The sequence below is a fragment of the Chelonoidis abingdonii genome, chromosome 10 (genome assembly GCF_003597395.2).
Source record: "Chelonoidis abingdonii isolate Lonesome George chromosome 10, CheloAbing_2.0, whole genome shotgun sequence".
NCBI lineage: Eukaryota > Metazoa > Chordata > Testudines > Testudinidae > Chelonoidis > Chelonoidis abingdonii.
In genome coordinates this window covers 42662692-42686310 of record NC_133778.1, presented here as the reverse complement: position 1 = coordinate 42686310, position 23619 = coordinate 42662692, and the positions used below count along the sequence as shown (strand labels likewise).

Here is a 23619-nt window from a genome sequence, read left to right as displayed (position 1 = left end):
ATACAGCTCTTACCTCAATTATTTATTATTATTTGTATCTCTGTAATGCGTAGGAGCCCCAGTCATGGACCAGGCCCCATTTGTGCTAGGTGCAGTACAAACACAGAACAAAAAAATGATCCCAGCTCCAAAGAGTTTACAATCTAAGGGAAAGCTTGCAATCTAAGAGCTGTGATTTACATTTTAACCATTTGAGTAGTGTCCTGAAATCCATCTAAGTATTTTTTTGCATTGGGATACATTTTTCAGTGCCTGGATTTTAGCCAGATGACTTAACACAGCCTTGTGTGAGCAATGGAATAACTCTAGGAATATTTTCCTCTTTATTTGCAAGGATGTTATTAGGTGAAATGTAGTGCTCATCATAAAGTGTATATATTGTAGTCTTTCTGAGCATGTTAACAGTTGGACTTGAGCTTGTAGGAAGAGATGAACTTTGAGCCATGTAAGAAACTTCATTAGCAGAACTCATTAAATGAGCAATTTATCTTAAATACATGGAGTGTGCCCGTTCCTTAGCTATGGAGCTACATAGCTAATCTTTATTTATATTTTGCAAAATGGGTTTTATGTAAAAGGAACTATTTATAAGCTATGCAGAATTATTGATTGGTTGGGCTTGTTACTGGTGGGCAACATGGTCAGGTGGGTGCCGTCTGACTGCCACAAGCTCGTGGTCCTGGGCTGCCAGAGCAGGGGTGAGTGTGGGCAAGCCCAGGACTGGAACCCTGGCCAGCCGGGTGGCAGGGTGGGGTGGGGAGGGCAGTGCCGCCCAGGGCTGCCAGCCTGGCAGGGAGGTCCAGGCAGCAGGGCTCACCCCTGCAGAGCCAGTGGGGCAGCCCCAGGGCTCCCCTGTTTCCACAGGCAAGGATGCGCACCCTCTCTCCTCCTGGTAGAGCCCCCTGACCACCTATGTCTGGTGAAGCCCTCAGGCTCAGAAACTCCTCCCTATGCAGCCCAGCGAGGTTCCAGGGCCAGGAGCTGGTCCTCATGCCCTGTGTTCCATGCTGCTGTTCAAAAACTAAAAGAAAGGGCACCCAGGGTGCCATTTTCCCTAAGACCAGCGCAAGTTTTACCTTTTGTGGATGTGTGCTGAAGATCCATGCATTGGCAGAAGAGTTTTTAGGATATACCTTTTTACTGGAAACTGTCAAAGAAATGGCTCCAAACCATTTTGAGTTAGATGAAATCACTTATGTTGATATTTACTGAGTTGTGTTGGTCAAGCAAGTCTGAGGTTGTCAGACGTTAAAAGCTGTGTCTGACACAGGGCACAAAAGCAAGTCTGTGTTCATTGCTAACCTGGAGTCTAGTTAATTAAAGAGACAGTAAGGTGGGGGAGAAAATATTTTGCATGCCTGTTGCACACAGCTGTCTCCCCATGGTAGTTTGCTTTTTCCATATGCTCTTCTTTTCTGATGATCCTTCTCCCACTCTTAGTTCTGGTCTTTTTTTCTTGCCTCCTGCCAGTGCTTTGAACAACTCTCCATTTCATGTACTCCATGACATTACCCTTCCTTCTTCAAATCCCCCCTTAAAACGCTCTTATTCTGTGATGTTTTCTTCCATTGATGCATGCACCTCTACATACTTGCATTTGCACTGTTATTCTGTGTATTGCAGTTGTCTGCCATAGAAATTTCAGGACAGGGACCATGACTTCTTTTCAATGTTTTAACATTTATGGCATGTCACTGATGATAACAACAGATCCTGCAATAAATAATTGAAGAATCTCATTTGATTTTCTTTCCTCTTTGTTTTGTTGTAGGTTTATAGCTAAACCCTGTGCCTTAGGTCTTAAAGTCCAGGCCAATGGACCAAAGAAAGCCCAACCTAATGCTATTCTGGAAAAAGTTTTCACTGCAATTACAAAGGTACAGTATTTACCTAACATGTTCATTTTATAAAAGGTGATATGATGCTTTAACATTGATCTGTGTAAAGTAAGATAATTTCAGGTGAAGCCACAGAACTGTTAATGCAATGTTAAGATTTCACAGTTAAAAGCAGAAAATGCAAATGTAAAGATTCTATTACCCATGCTAGTTTTGCAACTTGGGCAAGCCCTTCATGGCATACATGTTAGAACATGACAGTATCATACCAAGCTACACATTTAACCAGCAAAGAGTCCTCTGGCACGTTATAGACTAACAGAAGTTTTCACCCGCAAAAGCTCATGCTTCAAAACTTCTGTTAGTCTATAAGGTGCTACAGGACTCTTTGCTGCTTTTACAGATCCAGACTAACACGGCTACCCCTCTGATACTTGACATTTAACCAGGAAAACTGTAATAGAAAATACTCCACAGGTATCATGTGGCTGCTTATATTAACATTCATTTTTGTATTTTATTTTTTTGTGGGGAGAGAGCAGAGGGGGTTGAACAAAGAGGGGGAAAATGTTACTCTTTATTAATAATGTTAGCATGTCAATGTTCCGGATTTGGATTTGGGTTTTACAACTCTCAAGTGAATTGGGAAGGATGGAGCACTATTGGTTGAATTATATCTATTTGTATTGTGATGGCTATTCTTCGCATCAGAAAAAGCTAGGAAAATAATTTTTAACAATGAATTTTTGCAACTTGTGGAATTCTGTAGGATACAGCAAAATGATAGGGAAGGCTTAAACTCATTTTTCCCCTTTGTGCAGCTAATTTTCTCTTGCCTTTCAGATAAAGGCTGTGGGTTTCCATATTTGTGGATTTTGTTAGTGAAATGTTTGCAGATTGTCGTACAGCAGTTCTTGGCACTGTCTGAGCCTCCTGATCAGGCTAGGCAGCGAGAATGCAGTGATGATCAGGTGTCGTTATCCTTGTCTAAAGATCTTAGCATATGCCCACTTTCTTTGGACAGATATCACGAGAGGAAGCTTTCCTCTGCTTTTGGTCGTTCTTCCCATTTTACGTTAACACCAACCTGCAGCTGAACACACACCACATCTCAGCTGGCCTGTCGCTTTGCAGACATCTCTTTCACAAAGAACAAAATCAGGATTTCATACAGGCCATTTTGTCAGGGTTAAAGTTACCAGAGGCAGTGTTAGGAGGATGAAATATGCCCGGAGAGCTCTAGGTGCTGGCTGCCTGCCTACGCATCTTGCATCAGGGGAGCTGATCTCCTTCTTGGTTTGGTAGTCTACCCTTCTAATAAGCGTAGGTGCCATGTTCGCCATTGCATTGGTTCATTTTGGCAGCATACTTGCAGAGGGTGGATCAGATACACCTGCCTGTCTGAAAGGCCCACTACATCTATCCCTCTCTGATTCAGGGGGAAACGGAAGGTGTCTTAGAATAATAGACTCAGAGATCCTGTAGAAAAATATAGGGCTTCTCTGTGTTAAGAGTCAGTCTAATTCCTGCTGAGTTATGTTAGCTGCTGCATAGAACTAGCTCCAATGAGAATATCCTCTTAGAACTGCAAAGGAATGTAGATACTTACACTCTGGCAAGGAACTGGCTGATGAACCTCTGGCAGGTGCTGGAGGATCATTTTCATGCTCACTAGTCCAGTGGCTGTGGTGTGAACCACAAGTTGTGACGGTCTGGATAAGTTCCATGACTTCCCAGAGCTGGGGGCTGATTTCCAGGCCCCACCCCAGCATCCTGGTAGTGCTGTTTGGCAAGCCACACTTACAAACAACTGTCAGCAAATTGGTCATTTTTGTTACATGCCAGATGCTACAGTCGTACCCAGGCAAAACTCTCACTGGCTACGGTGAATGCTCTGCCTGTATAAGACCTATGGGTTTCGACTCCAAATGACTTTTTTAAAAAGAAAAACAAATGGCTGAACTGATTAAAAATCAGCTTTAGAGAAAAAATATCCTTTTCTCCCTTGTTCCCTTTTCTGGGGACTCAGATACCAAATTTCAGCCTGGAGGGGATTTTATTTCAGGTTTATTAATCCATGGAATTTTAGGAGTTTATATAATGGAAACTTTCACACAGTCTTAACTGTAGCAGCACTTGCATTTCATCCACCATATCAAATTGGCTTATACGAGCAAATCTTATCCCCAGGAAAACAGATGCACAGAGTGAATTCTCAGGATAATTTTTTTAAAATGTGATGGGGGACATTGGAATGTACTTAGTGTGGAATATTGTACACAGAGCATCAACAGACAATTTGAAATGTATCCTCTTCCCCTGTTTCCCATGTAGTGCTGAAGTCCAGTAAATTTCAGTTTTCCCTCGCCTTATGCGTGCTACAGTATGCAGCGTAACCTCTACTCCAGTGTAGTAACAGTTATGTTTGCTGCTGTTGAAAATGACTACTTAAAGCTAATTTTACTGAGCACATCTGTCTCAGTTGCTAAGGTGACGTTCTTTGAAGTGTCACTTTAAAAATAGAAAGTGTAGTTTTTGAATATTAATGTACAGGAAAATGTGTTTCTCTTTATCAGTTGAACAATCTCCTTGGTCATATCAACAGTTACATCAGTTACACATACACAGAGTGATGAAAGAGACAAGGCTCATGCTGAGGGGTTTTGCAGGCCCCATTGCTCAAGGAGTGTGTAGCATTTGATAGGCAGGGAGTGCTAAAGATGAGGTGGCAGAACAGGTTTCAGTTATAACTAGGTGTGGAAAGATTCGTTTTTTACTGGTAAATGTCAGAAAATGTTGATTTCACCAAACACACACGCTGCTGAAGAAATATATTTACATTGATAATAATCAAACGTAAGAAAAATGCTGCCTGAGAACCTAATAGAGTTTGATTTAAGGATATGTATTTTGTATATTGTGATGTGTTGAAAATTTGTGTTTTTAACAGTTATAAAGCTTTAACTTTTTGAATCTCAACATCTACCATCATTAAATAATTGTCTGATCACTCCCTTGTCTGACTTACCTTTAATTTTGTGCAGCTGTGAAAATGTAGAGATGAAAAATAGAAAAAAACCTTAAAAATAAATATTGATATTACCCATCAAACTGATATATATAAAAATGAATTCTGCCGAGCCGATTTGTAATCTCCTGTTTTCCCCAGTAACTTTTAAAACTTCCCTATGGTAGCTGCGTTGCCTTAGCCCCTTTTATTAGAGTACTGTATTTGATTATACATCCACCAAAAGGTGTTTTGTATGAAGAGACTTTGTCTTACTTCCAGTTGTCCGTGAGGCTGGCAGAGAGCTGGCGTTGAGTCTGTAAGTCCTAGTCGTACAGTAAGATTGAGTTCTTTCTGACCAGACTTGGGGGTCTAAATATAAAACAATATTATGATACCTGTTATGAAGATAAAATGCACCTGCAGTCATTTTATCACTTTTTGTTGTATAGCATCCAGATGAGAAGAGACTGGAAGGCCTCTCCAAGCAGCTGGACTGGGATGTACGCAGTATTCAGCGTTGGTTTCGACAAAGACGCAACCAGGAAAAGCCCAGCACTCTTACAAAGTTCTGTGAAAGCATGTAAGGAGCTATGTTCTTTCTTGCATGTTTTGCAATATGCTTCCTTTGTTAAGTGCCCCGGTTGTAATGTTTCTCCTCAAAATGAAGGAATTAATTTATCCTTGAACTAAGAGAATCTTCTTTTCTCAAAGGAAATCAGATAGGGACTTGAAGAGCACAGGAGCAAGAACAGACTGAAAGGATCCTTTAGAATGTTATTGAAACAATGCATGTAAATTAAACTGGGGAAGTTTAGAGACACTAGAACACAAAGGGAAATGAGACTGGTGATGCAAAGTTACGGGCGTGGCAGGTTGGTTCTTTGGGGCAAAATCACTTGAAAAACTTATTTGTAGCTAAGAGATATTCATCTTTATATCACAAAAGCAGCAAAGAATCCTGTGGCGCCTTATAGACTAACAGACGTTTTGGAGCATGAGCTTTCATGGGTGAATACCCACTTCGTCAGATGCACTTGACGAAGTGGGTATTCACCCACGAAAGCTCATGCTCCAAAACGTCTGTTAGTCTATAGGGTGCCACAGGATTCTTTGCTGCTTTTACAGATTCAGACTAACACGGCTACCCCTCTGATACTTGACATCTTTATATCACAGTTTTAAAGCAATATAATTTGAAAGAAGCTAGAGATGGGGAGGTGGACACAAAGACCTACTGAGTCACCTAGCCCATCCCTGTTATCAGTGCGGGATGGTTTCCTATTCTGTCATTTTTTAGCACTTTTTTCTGATCCAGATTTAATAACTCTGAGCAGTTTAAGCCCCAACCACTTCCTTTGGGAGGTTATTCTGCAGTGTACGTGAGTTTACTTTTAGGAAATCTTTCCTGATGCCTGTTCACTTTAAAACCAGATCTTCTCTATTGAGCCTTTGCTAGATAGAACCCCATTGTTTTTAGAATCTAAATTACAGTTCCATGCTGTTCTAAGCATTCTAATGCTTAATCTGTACTGAAAGAGCCTCGAAAATTAAATCTACTTAAAAAATTAGAGCAATTTTTTCTTAAAGGGAACTAAGTGATAGATCGTTACCTTATAATGAATGTGAAGGGAGAACATTCTTCTGTTGCTTTCTTCTGATTCATTCCAAGAATCAGCCCAATGGTACCCAGGGCCGCCCAGAGGATTCAGGGGGCCTGGGGCAGGGCCAGGTCTTCAGCAGTGGCTGCCTCTTGGAGGGAAGGACTCGCTGCTGAATTACCATCGAAGAATGAAGCAGCGGCACTAGAGCAGCCTAAGTGCTGCCAATCGTGGCTTTTTTTTTCCCACTGCCGCTTGTGGCACTTGTACTCACCCGGCAGCGCTCCGAGGCTTCAGCAACACTTCAGCAGCGGGTCCTTCAATCACTCCGAGTCTTCCGCTGCACTGAAGGACCCGCCGCCGAAGACCCAGAGTGAGTGAAGGTCCCGCTGCCGAAAACCTGGAGCGGCTTGCGGGGCCCCTGTGGGGCCTGGGACCTGGGGCAAATTGCCCCACTTGCCCTCCTAGGCGGCCCTGATGGTACTGAGATAACATGTTGCTCTGTAGACATGGAAAGTCACACGTTTGAGACAAGATTTACTCCCTCTGGGTTGGGAGACGTGACCGGAACTGTGGCGGTAGGAAAGAAATATTGGGCATACAATTTCCAGGACACCCTTTCTGGTCCACCGGTCACATTATTGCTGGCTCAAGAATTCCCTTGTGCATCCTGTTAGCCGAGGGAAAGCTGTTACGTAGCAGATGTCAGCGGAAGTAGAAAAACCTGGGCTGAAGTTGAGAATAAAATATTAAAGAGGCTCTGGAGAATCTTTAGGTGATTTTAAAATACGGTGAATCGATGTCAGCAGAGTTTTGCTTGTTCAGCAGATCTTACTGCACTGCATGTTTCTCTTCTGTATTTTATATTATTTCTCTATTTAGAGTTTCCTAAACCATGCTTTAGCATTCACTCCTCTGCAGGATGGGTCAGAATCTGACTCTTAAAAATAACAGTTGGTTCATCTGGACATTTATTCTCAAAACAAACACAAATGTGGTACACTAATAGCAGCCTTTTATTTATATTGAGACAAGGACTGAATGAGGGGCGAGAGTCTGGAGGTGTTTCTGTTAAGCAGATTTGCCATCTAAGCTCAGAGAGCTGGAATGATTTGTCATATAAAACATGACAAATTGTGCCAGTGCAATTGCCTGTTAGATAAACAGAGGCCCTTAATCATCAGAGCTCTTAATTCATTTCCTTCACATTTACAGATAAAATCCATTGTTTTAATATTTAATAATACCAGAGTAAGATTCTGGATCTTTTTGATGGCAGAAGCTGGTGATATTAATCATTTTAATTTGCAGAAGAATCACATTTTGTTGTTGTTAATGACTTCAGTTAATTTTCCCTGGGGACTGTAATTTGTATACTGTTCCCTTAGCACCTGAGAAAGGACAGGGATTTTTAACAGCTTTCTAGACCTTTGCTATGTTGTGTTTTTAGCTCTTTGATGTACGGTTCCAACTTGGGTCAAATTTTGCTCTTTTACACCACTGGGCCTGAACCAGTGTAACTGGGAGTGGAATTTGGGTCTTCATTCTGCAAGTGGAAGGGAAGCACTGAAGAGTTTGCAGCTGAATTCAACACTGAAGGATACTTCTAGAGTACTCATTGTGGGGCAGGTTCATCACTGACTTACAGCTTGTACAGTTCCATTGGTTTCGCGGGGGGTAATTGGTGCTGAATATGAGCTGTGTTGGGTAAAAGGTGTCTGAAGCATGGACAGTGCAGCTGGGAAAAAGGTGCAGTAATGAGATAACATCTTTTTGGGGGGAGAGGTGACTTAATTTTTTTTTTAAACTCCTCAGTAAAAGAGAGTGCAAAAATGAGGCCAAGATATAATGAAAGAGCAAGACAGTTAATCTATTAAAAAAAATTAAGTGTCAGTTTTGTTCAAGAGTCATTGGGCACTCACACGATATAAATATTTAATAGCAATAATACTACATTCAGCTCCAAAAGAAGCAAGATGACATCTGTGGTAAATATTAACAGTTGAATAGAGGCTCAGCAGAGTACTGAGTATGGGTCAGATTTTGTCTGCACGTGATTCTAAGTGGCTGTTGCCTGTGTTTTCCAAGGTTAGAACTTGGCCGCACACGTACAGGTATTGTGAAGATATGCTCTTCCAGCATGCAGAATGGCCAGGAATCTGTTACCATGCTAGCATTGTCAGAGATATCAGAAATGATGCAATATATAGCGTCAAATGGTAACCAGGCTGCAAAGTGGCATGTCCAGTTTTTGGCCCATCTATTTAATAGAGAGAGAGCTGTTGGACTTTCATTTGAATAATGTGACAAATCCGGGACCGGTGCTAGGGGTTTTAGCACCCTAGGCGCCTGGCAATTTCACCGCCCCGCGCCCTGGTCCTGTGGCTCTGGTAGAGCTGCTGCAGTGGTGCCTGTGGAGGGTCCGCTGGTCCGCGGCTCCAGTGGAGCTGCCGCAGTGGTCACTGCAGGAGGTCCACTGGAGCCGCGGGAGCAGCCGACCGTCCGCAGGCACCACTGCGGCAGCTCCACTGGAGCTGCGGACCAGTGGACCCTCCTCAGGCACAACTGCGGCAGCTCCACCGGAGCCGCCTGCCGCCCCCTCCGGCAAAATACTGCCCACCAATAATCCTGGCGCCCTAGGCGATTGCCTAGGCCGCCGAATTGGAAGCGCCGGCCCTGGACATATCACTGTAGACTCTCCCTTCCCAATATCATTTGTTGTCTGGTTCAATGCATATCCATCTACATTGGGGCACCTGGACTATTGCCCCAATCAGAAATACTAGCCAATTTGGAGTAAAAAGAAAAAACGTATCTCCACTCCAATTCTGTGGACTATGCTTAACTGTTAATTTAATGGGATAGCCTTTTGTAGATGAAGAATCCATGTGTGGGCAGCTGCTTTGGAGCCCCAGGCTGCATAAAGCACATGTTCACTTATGGGACAGGGTGAGGGCAGGGAAGGGGTTGGCTCCAAAACCGCAGTAGCAGGGATTCGCTGAATATTCCAGTATCCACAGCAAAGCACAGCAGGGCCCTTTTAAGATGTTCCCTTAAGTAACAAGTACGCATAGAGCTATGGCAAGGTAACCACAATCTCCTCCATACAGTTTTGGCCTAATTTTGACGCTGTCCTTCCAGTTCCCTGTCAGCAACTGAAATAAATCTACTGCATTTTGGAGATAAAGTAAAAGCACATTTGTCAAATGTAGAGCAGATCAAATTTTTTTTTTACAAACTTCTTTTCCCCCATAGAAAAATGCTGTTTTGTCAAAACCAAAATGTTTCCAGGTCCATGACTAAATTTCTGGAGAGAAAGCGACCCACTCCATAATAGGCAATAGCCCAGTGATCGTGGCACACAACATTGGGCTATAGGGTCAGTCTCTTTCTGTGGCCCAGTGACTAATTATTTATACAAAGTGGAACAGCTTCAAACGGTGATGCAGAAAGATAAATTCTATAGCCTGGTGGTTGTGGCACTCACCTGGGATGTGGGCTACCTAGAGTCAAGTCCTTAGTTCAAATCATGCAAAGCAAGACATCAGCCTGGGTCTCCCACATCTTAGTTGAGTGCCCCGACTGCTCAGCTATTAGCTGTTCTAAAGCATGTGCGTGTATGTTTCTGTCTTTCTCAAAACTTTTCTTTGAGGAGGGAAAGATCTCTCTTTTGTTGCATGTCTGGGAGTTCAGATACTATGGGGTGAGTGCCTTGGAAATTCCTGTACCTGAGACCAAATAAATAAAACCTCGCAAACTGTAGGGGAAAAATTGAGGTATTGTGGTATCACTTGATAAGAACCATTTTGTTTCTTTTTTAATAAGTGGCCAAATGATGATTATTGTAGGTATTGACAGGTAGATCAGTTGTGTCATCTATAATCTGATCATTTACAACTTGTGCATGAGAGTTAGCAATGAGGTTTTGTGTGGTGAGTGTGAAGGGCACCCAATAACATTAACCTCAGCTCTTTTACAATTCTCCAGCATGCTTAAGAGTTTAATCAACCTAATTGTATTAGCTGAAGCCGAGTGAATATGCAAAATTAATGCTGCCTTTTCTTTTGTTCCTTTGTGGGGATTTGTTTTGGAGCAAAAAGCCACAGACCTTGGCCCTTTCCTCACATAATAGGTCCAGTGATTTAGGGGTAGAGAGTTTATGGGGAATTGTTGTACATGATGAGTAGGCTTGGGTCTGGCTTTCTGGACTGCTGCTGTTCTCTGTTGTTCTTTTTCCCTCACTTGAAGATCTGACCCAGCTTCCCCTAAGAGCCTTACAAGTTACTTCCATTGATTTCAACACAAATTGGATTAGACCCTCATGCTTTGTTTTGCGTGTACATGGCATACAAGGAAACCAGAAGGGACTGTGACAGACTAATCATTTCCTACAATATTCTGAATGAGCTTTACTGAATTAGGTTGAACTTTGTTGAATTAGGTTAATACCTTTGGGGTCCATTGTATTAAAAATGCAATTGTGTATGTAACTTCTCTAGGAGATTGCCTAATGCACACTCTGGAAGGTATTATGAACTTCAAAGGGCTTTTGGGACCAATATGTATGAAGTGGATTTACTAGGAAATACTTGGGTGTAAGGGGAATGCAAATGACCCACTTCCAGTCAGCCCATTTGAAACTATGCCCTGGAGAGGTGTAACCATGCTTTAGTGGGTCATAACTGAGAATGCCAGATTCAGGACCAATTGCTGAGAAATAGGGCAAACATAACCCAAAACTGGTGGTTATTCTTTTATAAGATATACCAAGCAAGCCACAAAATTAAACTCCTGTTTCACCACACTGGCTAACAAGAAAACATAAAGGCAGTTTACTCAGGCATTCCAGTTCTTATATCACCACCAAAAACTCTCCCGAAGGATTCGGGCAGGATGGTATGCGTTTAATTCCATCAAGGACGTTCTCAAAGGAAAAATCGACAAGACCACACGTACAAATATCTTCAGTTCAGTAGTGCTGCTAGCCATGGCAGTGAAACGTGGACATTGAGGAAGAGAGAAGAACTGCGGCTGTTGGTAGCTGAAAGGGCAATGGAACAAGCTATGTTGGGAATTTCCCTTCTGGATTATATTCCAAATTAAATGATTAGAGAACTCAACGGTGTGAAAGATATTTTCTTGGAAAGCAGATATAATAAGATATGATGGCCGGGCCACATAGCATGGTTCACGGACAATAGGTGGACCACAATCATTACAAAATGGTACCCGTGAGAACAGAAAAGACCATCCGGTCGGCCTCCAAGAAGATGGGAAGATGACATCGTTAAATGTTTTGGATGAACGTAGAGAAGAAAGGCAAGAATGCGAGAAGAATGGCAGACGTGTTGTGATTGGTGCAGTATTAATGGCAGCTGAAGACTGATTGATCCAGGATATAACAGTGGTTGCAGCAATGATCTATATGGTCATATTTTAATCAAGTAACGTCACAGGAGGAAAATCCATTCTCTGTATAAACCTGGGGTATATCCACGCCTTAAATACTGTGTGCACTTCTGGTCGCCCCAGCTCGAAAAAGAGATATTAGAACTGGAAAAGGTAAAGAGAAGAGCAACAAAAATGATGAGAGGGATGGAACAGCTTCCATATGAGGGGAGTGTGATTTTCCCCTGGTGTTATCTGGACCGGTGATCTGCTAGTTCCCTCCATTCCTTAATTCTGGGAACCAGACAGCCTTGCCCTGCCCTGCCCTGCTGTGAGAACCCCCACTCCTGGGGCATGTAATCAGCTCCTTAGATTGTGCAACCGAATGACACTAGCCAATATCTCCAGTCCAAGACACATCCTTAGGAAACTCCGTCTTGCGGTGTCCAGTTTTGCCCGCGGGACGCTGCAAGCTTATATGAGTTCGTCAATTTAACAAAGAAATTGATATTTACCAAGCTCATTATCCCAAGGGGAGTCTCTGACATGCTTCAAACCAAACACACTGCCTCAGGTAGAATAAACAAACATTTGGGGGGAGGGATAGCTGAGTGGTTTGAGCATTGGCCTGCTAAACCCAGGCTTATGAATTCAGTCCTTAAGGGTGCCATTTGGGGATTTAATGGGGGATTGGTCCTGCTTTGAGCAGGGGGTTAGAGTAGATGATCTCCTGAGGTCCCTCCCAACTCTGATATTCTATGAGGACAAATGAGAGTGAAAATGTAAAAGAATGAAGAGCAGTAGGCCTTTTCATGTGTCTCTGAAAGAAGATGGGTTACCAGTGGTTGCATATATGTACTGTGGATGAAGGAAAAGGGGCACTCTCTCTCTTCTAGGAGGAACATGCGTGGACAGAATTTATCTATCCTCAAGCACTCTCCTCTTCAAGAAAGCAAATTAAGGTTGCTACTCCTTCTTTATTGTTTTGAATTGTATATCTTTTTCCAAGTGAAATATTACATTAAGGCCTACGGTAAAGAGAACTGTTTGTCAGACCCTTCATGTGACATTTTATGGCAGTTTGTGACCTGATGTTCTCTCCACTTTCCTTGAATAGCAGGATAATTCCACATACAAGAACCTAAACTGGGGAAAAATAGAGACAGCTGCTTTGGATGTTGAGAATTCTGATCTGTGGAGGAGGGAGTCCCAACAAAATGCATCAGAACTTGTGTGTGTGATATGTTAATGCAATAGCAGAAAACCAGAAGGCAATAAGCTCTCAGACCTGAATTTTGAATAGCCCCAGCCCACTCAGGGCACCCAAAATATGTGACTCTGTGTGTTGGGGAGTGGAGGGAACATTGGGGTGTATGGAATTTATTCAGCTGAAAAGCCAACTTTTCTAAAATGGCCAAGTTCTCCATATATCATAGTAGCTTCATAGACGTCCTCATAAAAAGTGAGTTAAAAGACCTATTTAGAAACATATGGCAGAGCTGCAGTTCTTACAGGCCCAAACTTGTTTTGGGCAACACAGCATGAGGACCTAAAAGTACACAACAAGAAATATTCATGGCATGGATCATAATGAGTTGGATTTGGGGTCCTCCAAACTAATCTTGTTGGGGCACTCTGAAGTCCTGCCAACCCTCCAAAGGCTTATACAGCAGGCTTTAAACACTGCAGGAGCCTAAGCATTGTAGCAGGTACAAGGGCTACAAAGTTAAGCTGCCTAAACTTTACTCCCCAGTTTTTCTGAAGTTGCTGAAGATACTGTTTGAAGTTACTGTGACTTGGGAAGCTGGCTTTTCAACTGACCAATATGTTCTCTCTACTCAGAGCTGCTTTAAAACTCCCATCCCCTGTTATGCCTTGCTTAGTCAGCTGTGAAGTAATAGGAAGCAACTCCATTACAATTCTGTCTGATTAAGTGAGCTTCTATTTGCAAGCAACAAAACATGGCATTATAGATCTGTATGTCTCTGATTCGTCAATATAAATTTTGAAACACTTTATCTAACACAGTGGAAGACTAACCAGTGTTTCATAAGCGGAAAGAACCAGGGGAACTGATTTGTAAAGAAAATCTTGCTAGATGTGGGATAAGTGGCTGTCACTGTGCATTATGAGTGCATACATGCAATATGGGGAGAAACTGGGCCATTATTGCAAGTGGAGCAGTTTTAGTTTTAGTTTATTTGTGGGGGACTGTACTTTTAAGAGGCTTTGGTAAGAGCTAGTTGGAGCCAGTTGCATTATGTAGAAGGCCCATGTTAAGCAATGCTGAGCTGTTAGAACTGGGACACGGAATGAAGCAGACTTGTGTCCGACTTCTTGGTTCTGAGTGATCATGGACACCATCATAGTGACTACAAGCTACAGGTGAAGTGCTTATGCTCCACTGCTCCTTTCCTTTCTGAATCCCTATTGGACTGTGCTTCTTTTCCACTTTCCTGTTTGGCTCCTGCTCCTGTTGAGACATCTCACTTCATGACCAACCTCACAATGAGCTCTTCCTTCCCCCATCTGCAAGAGATGGGCCTTATTTCACCATCCGGGAGGCTGGGGGCCAAATTCAGAACCAAGAGCAGGTACTCTCTGCCTACCACCCCCGGCTTTACACTATCCTCTGGATTTAGCTCTGAGGCTAGATCTGAATTCTTTGAAGGTGTACCTGGGAGATGCTAGAGCCCCCCCAAAGGGGATTGCAGTGCATAGTGTCAGGAACGAAGGCCAGCAGCTGAGTCTGGGACTAGCTAGCTCTCTCTCTCCAGGCTGTCTAATGAATGCAGATGAGCTACAGCAGAACTGCCTGATTGGTTGATCCTCCTGATTGGCTGAAGGGAACAAGGAGGTGTGCTCTCAAGGCCAGCAGCAGCAGGAGGAGGTGGCTGGCTGCTCAATGCTTGTGCCCAGATCTGTGATTGCTTCTATACCCGCCTTGTTCCCAGCCTTGTTCCAGCTGCAGCTCCGCTTCCTTACCCCGCTTTTGATTCCAACTCTGACCTTTGGTTCTTACTCTGGCTCTGACTACTAGGACAGATGAGCCCACATCTTGGTTTCTGACACAGAGAAATCATCTCCTAGCTAAAATGCAAAATTAGTTAACACTGGGCAGACTGTAGTCTCTATATGTAGTAACTAGGTACTGGGGAGGCAACTCTGAAAGATCCTCAAGGAGTTTCCTCCTCCTGTCTTTCTGGAGAGGAGGAGGATATTCCCCCCAATCCTTCCCCTGTGGAAGAAGATGAGAGTTCAGCCCACAAGTTCTGTAGTTGGTACAAAGCAGTGTGCCTCTACCTCTGTTCTGGCTCCACTCCTTGGCAGCATGGATCCATTGAAACCACCTATCAAAAGACTCCTGCAGCCCTGGCTGACCCTGGGGCCTCTCTAAAGTGGACGGCTGCCTCTTAAGAGGGGAAGTGACAGACTAAACCCCTACATAGGGATGTCGGGCTCTTCTATTTGATCATCGTAGGCTCAGGTGCTAAAATGTTGAATAAAGAAGTTATTGCTGCCAAGTCAACCTGGCAGGTGGATCCAGTTAGCTGTAACTGGGTTGTAAAAGGTATGAGAGATCTTTTTTTATGGTGCAGAGGAGGTTCTCGAGTGAAGGGGTGTTAGCAACTAAATGCAGGGAGTAAGTTTGGGCTGAGGCTTATGATGGGTTGTATTGAGAACTCACAAACAACCAAACCCCATGAACTTGAGGAGGGGCATTTGGACAGGTAAAATGAGGTCTGTGTGCTATGGCTGAAGTAGGGAATCGGCCTATTAAAAAGGGGTGTACTGTATTCATTTAGATGGAATAAATGGTGCTAATTTTACAGGATTAGGACAAAATAAATAAAACATTATGAATAGGTGCAAGAAAACCAGACAGAAAAATTGAATTAGTTTAAACAAAAATGGCCAATGGATATAAGTGAAGCACTATGGTGAGATCATACTTGGTAAACAAGAAAATGTGAGCAGAAAGTTACCCATGCCAAGGTTGGCCTTATGAAAATGGATTTAATTGGTGGACAAAATAATGAGATTAAAATATGCCGCTAACTTTTACCCCTTTTGGGGTTCTTAAAAGAGACTGAAAAAAAGAATCACCCCCGCCCCCCCAGCTCATCCTGCGACCTGCCAGCAGTGCTGCTCATCTTGATTCATCTCAATTCAGAAGGAGCAGACTAGGTTAAGAGACTCTCCCCAAGAGGAAGGACAGCTGGCCTTGCTACTATTTAAGGAATTTAGTTTTCACCTGTGAGTGTTGAAAGTTGTCACATTATCATGGCATCCAATCCTCAGTCAGACAGTGGGGATATTTAATTGCCTGCACCACAAAGGCATGTAAAATGCTGTACTGTTTCTTTTCCCTTTATTGTGTTGCTTTCTGTCCCCACTTCTTTCCTCCTGTCCTGTCTTTCATTCTTTTAGCTTTTCATCGCATCCTGAAATCAGTTGTATTACATTCATCCAAGCCTGCCTTATCTAAGGAGAAAGGATTAAACCAGAGGACATGGTGATTTAATGGTTTCTTGTGACCTTGAACTCTATGAATTGTTTGAGATATCAGTTGATTATAGACTTAATAACAAACACCATTAGTGCAAGGGGAAAAACAATAAAATACAAAGGACTAGCCCTTTCATCCCACAACAACAGCGGGACATTCAATGAAACTGAAAGGTGAAAAATTCAAAACTGATAAAAAGGAAATGCTTTGTCACATGAGCCATAATTAGAGTGGGGAAATCCATTGCTATTATTGGCTATTATTGAGGCTAATAACTTAACAAGATACAAAGAGGGATTGAATGTTGATATGGATAACAAGAATATTCAGTGTTGGGTTTATGCATAGTTAATAAACACAGATTTTTTGGAACTCAGAAGTGTCCATGTTACTTCTTATATTCTTAATATTGTGTGGAGACCAAATACTCAACAACTAGCTAACGATAATGTTGGAAGGGAGATAAAACCTTGGGTTTCATTGCACAAACCAATTTCTAATTTTTAGGGATTAAGATTATGGGGCAGATTACACTACATCTGTCTACTGTGGAGTTTCTTGCACCTTCCTGTGCAGCACACTGGACACTGTCAGAGAGAGGGTGCTAGATTAAATTGACTTCTGGCCTGATCCAGTAGGGCAGTTTCTCTGTTCCTGTGCAAATTTAAGTCAGCATTCTGCACATGGAGCATTTTGGGTTGTGACTATTTGAGCTGTCATTTTATGGTTCTTAGCTGCTGCTGCTTCTGCTTTTGAGGTGTAGCAGTGACTGGATGTGTATGGGTCACTACCATGCTCCTCCATGAAAGGTTATGGCAAACTAATAGCTCAAATTGGGCTTTGAAGGAAGGGCACCGATTGGGCTTTGAAGGAGAGGAACAAGTTACCCTGGTGCACTGAAGGAAAGTAGCCTCTTCCAGGAATGTAGACCTGAGGATATGGCTACACTTGGAATTTCAAAGCGCTGCCGCGGCAGCGCTTTGAAGTGTGAGTGTGGTCGGAGCAGCTGCGCTGGGAGAGAGCTCTCCCAGCGCTGCACGTAAACCACATCCTTTACGGGTGTAGCGTGCAGCGCTGGGAGCCATGCTCCCAGCGCTGCCACCCTGACTACACTGAGGCTTTACAGCGCTGTATCTTGCAGGACTCGGGGGTGTTTTTTCATACCCCTGAGAGCGAAAGTTGCAGCGCTGTAAAGTGTGAGTGTAGCCATACCCTGAGAGTGTGGGGTCAGAGGTGTGGAGTCAAGGAAGGAAACAAAGGGAATTTGAGGATGAGCAGGGTTCACAAGGAAAAGAAGTTCTGAGATGTTGGCAGAAGCAGATTGGGAAAGAGCCTTACAGCTGAGGATGAGGCATTCCTGTGGGATGTGGAAGGAGCCTCAGGCAATGAAATGGCTCAAGGATAGGAATGACGCGCCCTTAGCAGGAAGTGAAGAAGGGCTGGTGTACACTATACGGTTAGGTCAACATAAGGCAGCTGACGTCGACCTAATTATATCAGTGTCTACACTACAGCCTTCCTCCTGCTCATGTAAGGCCTTACTACACCGACATAACTACTCCACTTCCATGAGAGGTATAAAGCTCATGTCAGTATGATTAGGGTGACACAATGTCTCTGCAGACGCTGGATTAAATAGATCAGCTGTTGGCCAGGCAGCTAGAGCCCAGCTGCCCCTGGATTGCTGGGTGGCTGGGAGCCGGGGCGAGAAGGCAGGGCGGCACCCCCTGTCTGCTTCCCCTGAGCCTTGAAATTGACAAGGCTGCCCAACTGCTGGCAGGGAATGGGGAGCTGAGAGGCCCTGGGCAGAGAGCAGGGCAGCCAGGCTCGCGGCAGGGAGCTGCTAGCAGTGCTGAGAGACTGGGTTCTCACCTCCCCACCCTGCCTTTCTTAAGTCGGTGGAAGCACTTCAGGTGAGGACGCACACGACTGACCCAAGAAGGGTAGTATGGACATGCACCACCATAGTAATTACTTACCTTTGTAGTGTAGACATAGCTGAAAAGGATGTTAGCAGCTACACTTTGAATAGATTGTAGGGGAGCAGAAACGAAAGTCCTGGAGACCAAAGAGAGGGAGACTGCAGTTAAATTATGTGTCACAATGACTAGGGTGTGGCAGATGAAGAGGAACAGACAGGTTCTTGAGATACGGAACGGGAAAATGGACCCAATTTACTGTGTGTGTCAGCGCTGAGTGTAGTCACATACTGTGGTGATTCTTTATTATTCACATAGCAGAGTTAGATTTACATCGTATTCTGTAGCACTAAAATAAACATGGAACTACTGTCCAGAAGAGATTATTGCACCCTAATACTATGCACAAGTGTGGTGCAATGAACACAAGGAACAGACAGTGACATTGTATTTGCTCGTATGTGTGCTTAGACCTCACAGATTAGGGGAGGAGGGGCTAAGAGTGATTTGAAGAGAGACAAGGAAGGTGCTTGGCAACTATTGATTGGGAGACCTTTCCAAGCATAGGGAGTAGTGTGCAAGAAGGCATGGAGGCTGGAATGGCTGAAGCAAACTAAGAGGGGGGACTGGGTGGAGCTAGGGTGACCAGGTGTCCAGTTTTCAACCAGAACACCCAGTTGAAAATGGATCTTGTTGGCTCTGGTCAGCACTGGTGACTGGGCTGTTGACTGTCCGGTTGGCGGTGCTGCGCAGTGGGGCTGGCAGACTCACAGGAAGCAGCCAGCATGTCTCCCCTCCGGCTCACACATTGGGGCAGCCAGGGTGCTCTGAACACGGCCTCCCCCCAACTGCCGCCCCCATAGCCCCAACTAGCCAGGAACTGCGGCCAGTGGGAGCTGCAGGGGCAGCGCCTGCAGACGCGGCAGCATGTAGAGCCGCCTGGCCGTGCCTCCACGTGGAAGTTGGAGGGAGGACATGCCACTTCTGGGATCTGCTTGAGGTAAGCACCGCCAGGAGCCTGCACCCCTGACCCCCTCCCAGGCCCTAGCCCCTTGCCCCCACCCCAGCTCTGATCCCTCTCCCATCCTCCAAACCCATGGTCCCAGCCTGGAGCACTCTCCTTCACCCCAAACCCCTCATCCCGAGCCCCACCCGAGAGCCTGCACCCCCATCCAGAGCCCTCACCCCCTCCTGCACCCAACCCCCCGGCCTGAGCCCAGAGCCCTGTCCCACACTCCGAATCCCTTGGTTACAGCCTGGAGAACCCTCCTCCACTTCAAATCCCTCTTCCCTGGTCCAACCCCAGAGTCTGCACCCCCAGCTGGAGCTCTCTCGCATCCCAACCCACTGCCTCAGCCTGGAGCCCCCTCCTGCACTCTGAATGCCTCATTTCTGGCCCCACCCCAGAGCCTGCACCTCCAGCCAGAGCCCGCACCTACTCCCACACCGCAGTCCCCTAAGCCAGCCCATTGAAAATGAGTGAGTGAGAATGGGGAGAGTGAGCGACAGAGGGAAGAGGGATGGAGTGAGTGGGAGTGGGGCCTCACAGAAGGGGTGGGGGCTGCACAGGACCTCGTAGAAGGGGTGGGGCAGGGGCAAGGGTGTTCGGTTTTGTGCGAGTAGAAAGTTAGCAACCCTAGGTGGAGTACAGGGAGCAGTTTTATCACTCCAGTATCTAAAGGCAGGTCTACATTAGAGCTGGAGTTGGAACTTCCAGCTTGGGTAGACATTCCTGCACTAGCTCTGATTTAGCTAGCAGTTTGGCTGCAGCTGTATGGGTAGTAGGACAGGTTAGGTATCCCAAGTGTTAAACCTGGAATCTCAGATGGGATTTTACTTGGGGTGACTAACCTATTGCGCTGCCTGTGCAGCTGCAGCTACACTGGTATTTTTAGCTCACTGGCTTGATCAAAGCTAGCATGGGCATGTCTACCAATGCTAGAAATTACACCTTCAGTTCCAGTGTAGACATGCTGTCAGTGACAGGTTATAGTTCAGATGTGATCTTGGGGATGGTGGGGGAGGACCTATGCTTTCTATTGTACAGACCTGTTATAATTCATACATGAAGTTATGTCTATTTCAATTTACTGCATGATCCTTCTCATGGGATTTTACTGATTCCAGAGGGGAATACAGGCACTCTTCCTACCATGCCTTGCATGTATGGGACTTGATATAGGATTTGCCTTCTCTACTGCAAAACTATGTATTTTTCATACCATGATAAACATATAATGTAATTGAATTGTTCCTGTTTTTTTAATCTCCTAAAGGGAAATGATGCAGATTCTGTTATGGAACGTGGCATAGAAACAGAACAGTACAGCATCTAAGAATTCTGCACACATGCACCATCACTGCAAAACCACATTGTCCAGTGCTGCATTCCAAAGATGCCTAAGCTCTGAAGGACTCTGAAGCAGAGTTGCCACGTTCACCAATGTCTTTTAAAAGTCCTCAATTTATTTCCAAACTATGTTATAATCAACATATTATATTTGGCAAAGTACCTGTAGAATTATCTTAATTCTCAGCATTAAGAAAACAGCAAATTATGTAGGAACACAAGCACAGCAAAACAGAAGGAACTAGGTGCTGACATTTTGTCACTGGCTTCAATAGCAGCAGCACTGGGTACTGTACATTTCTGTAAATTTCACTCACTAAGTAAAGCTGTGAGATAAATGTTGGATCAAACAAATGTTGTAAGAGTTCTTGAAAATATTTGGCAGTGCTTCTGACCGCAGGATTCTTGTGGATTCTAGTAAATGATCTTTTACAGTAAGCACTGTGGGGCAGGAGCTGTCTTCATCTTTGTACAGTGCCTAGCAAAATGGGGTCTTGGTCCATGACTACGGCTCCTGTGTTCTACTTCTGTACAAATAATAAACAGTAAAACTTCAGTAATTGTCCTAGAACGTCTGTGTGCCTCTAGTACAGTGGTAAAATGTTATTGTTTCTCTGGATTTTATATTGATTTTTAAATGAGAAAGTTTCCATGCCAGATAAAAAGAACAAAAAAAACCTGAAACACACAGGGCACATTACATAGAAAGGAATGGGTCTTATAAATTAACTGGCAAAAACAAAATGCAAGTATGAGGGAGGTGAGTAGCATTCTTTGAAAGGGAGAATTGTGTGTATTATTTTCAGAGGCCCAGCATTGAAATACCACATTTTGCCATCATTCTCACACTGAGTGAGAAAATCTGTGTCAGGTTTGAGTGTTTTTCCAGGGGTATCAACAAAAATAGCTCTGCAAGCATCCATTTCCATTGCCTGATATCAAGGTAGATTGAGTCAGATTTGTTTTCTCTCCTCTTTGGCTGTTTCATTGCCAGAACAGAAGGGCATTGATATAGAATTTTTTCCCCCATCTCGTGCAAGTAGTTCTCTTAGTGTCAGTGTCATGCTCGTTGCCAAGAGCTGATGTGCCTGATGAAGGTTTTCTGTGCAAAGAGAGACGGATGATGGCGTGATAAGGGATTTCACTTCTTTTGCCATGTTGGATGATGTGATAGTTTGTAGGCTAAGGCTTTCCTGCCATGAGGCAGTCTGCGGTGGAGAAGGAGGGCGTGGTGCAGAGGATAAACCAGAGGCCCATGGCACATTCTGGCTGGCAAGACAGAATAACTCACAGGACCCTCACCACCTTGCATGCTAGGATGCTCCAAATAGGTGTTTCCCAGTTCCTGCTGTCTGCTCTGTGTAGGGTTGAAAAATAGTCCCTGGCAATGGCTCGAAATATTGGCATTTTCTGATCAGTTACTCATGGGAAAATGTTCGTACCATTTGACCAGCTACCACCAGTGTCTGGTTTGAACAGTAAGAATATTGGACTAGATTCTGTCACTTGCTCTGCTCCTTATTGCACCACTGTAGCAGTGTAAAGGGAGCAGAAAGCCACTTGATTTCTGAAGCAGGGGAGACCCTGGTGCACAGAGAGCTGAAAAAGCTGCTCCTTCAACCCATTATTACTCCCTAGCATGCCAGTGAAGGGGTGGGTATAGTGTATGGCCCTTTGGCTGCTCTAATTGCATGGCAGCTAGCATAAAATTGGCCCTGAAATCAGCAAGCCTCAACTGTCTCCCTTGTGGCCCCTTTCCATCCCTCTCAGATGTGCCCAGCTGAAAATCTGGCCTGTTGTTTTATTTCATAAGCTCAAACCTTAAGTAACAGCCACTGGCAATGCACACTGTACATTCGGAACTCCAAATGTTTTCCCTGCATGTCTGGGGAGAGGTGGTTAGGATAGTGGAGATGGCATCTAGATGTGTTACAGCGGGTTTACTTTAGCATATTCAGTGGGTATTTATTAGAGTGGGATGAGAACTCTCATTATTCTGTCCCAGCTTTGCTATTGTGAAAGCTAGCTTGTGAAATGGCGGCCTGGACAACAGGGTGGACGACCATTGAGACTCTTCAACCTGAAGTAAACAAATAAAGGCAGGACAGGAGAAGGATTTTCAGGAGGCTGGGTCTGACCCCACCCACCATAAAATGTAATATGGACCATTTTGCTGTAAGGATGGTTTGTAGTGAAGTCAGCAGCCCTCTCGCTTACTACATAGTCCAGACCTGGACTTCAAAATACCCTGTGTCTATGCTATATATTGTAATACACTAGGGAGTACATACTGCCTTTAGTTAGTGGGAGAGCTGGAGCTGAAGAGAGAAGTACATGAGGTCTTTTGGTGTCCAGCAGCCGGTATAAAAGAATCACCTTTATATTCTCTACTGGCGTGTTCTGACTCTCTGCTGCAGTGGTGGATGCTACATGTGCTTTGTTACTTTAGGATTTGAATTAAGTCTATGCTGTACCTTTAGATCATTCTAACGTACTCAAACTGTATTCAGGTTGTACTGTGACAGTGTTCATATATTTCTTATGAATTCCCCCCTTCTCTCCAAATTGGATTATTTAGAATTCCTGATTCCTTGAATCTTTCTGCTTAGGTGATGCAGTATTAAATACTGTTAATAAGTTTAATTAACTCCTATACAGATCCTGTGAAGAAACTATCACTTAATGTTATCACTGCACATTAAGCAATGTTATAATAAATTAACTAGATTGATTTTTCCCTCGTGGTTTGTGTGCGCTCATCATTGCTTTATGGTATGGAAATTTAAATAACCCTTTCTTAAATTCTAGTTAATGTGAACACTGGTTTAAAATTAGGTTGAGGAAGTCTGCTCAGACTGAAATGTAACAGTTCTTCTTCGAGTGATTGCTCATATCCATTCCAGTTAGGTGTGTGCGCGCCTCGTGCACAGCCGTCGGAGAAACTTTTACCCTAGCAACACTCAGCGGGTCGGCTGGGCGCCCCCTGGAGTGGCGCCACCATGGCGC

At 44.2% G+C, this 23619-nt stretch overlaps 1 protein-coding gene across 2 annotated transcripts in view; it reads left to right on the top strand.

Annotated features, from left to right (window-relative positions):
- Positions 1-23619, top strand: part of CERS6 (ceramide synthase 6) — a 221049-nt gene that overhangs the window by 67318 nt on the left and 130112 nt on the right. For both annotated transcript variants that reach the window (XM_032770951.2, XM_075070136.1), the window contains exons 2-3: positions 1772-1877; positions 5298-5428. In XM_032770951.2, the coding sequence (XP_032626842.1) occupies positions 1772-1877; positions 5298-5428 (237 nt within the window). The remainder of the gene's footprint in view (positions 1-1771; positions 1878-5297; positions 5429-23619) is intronic.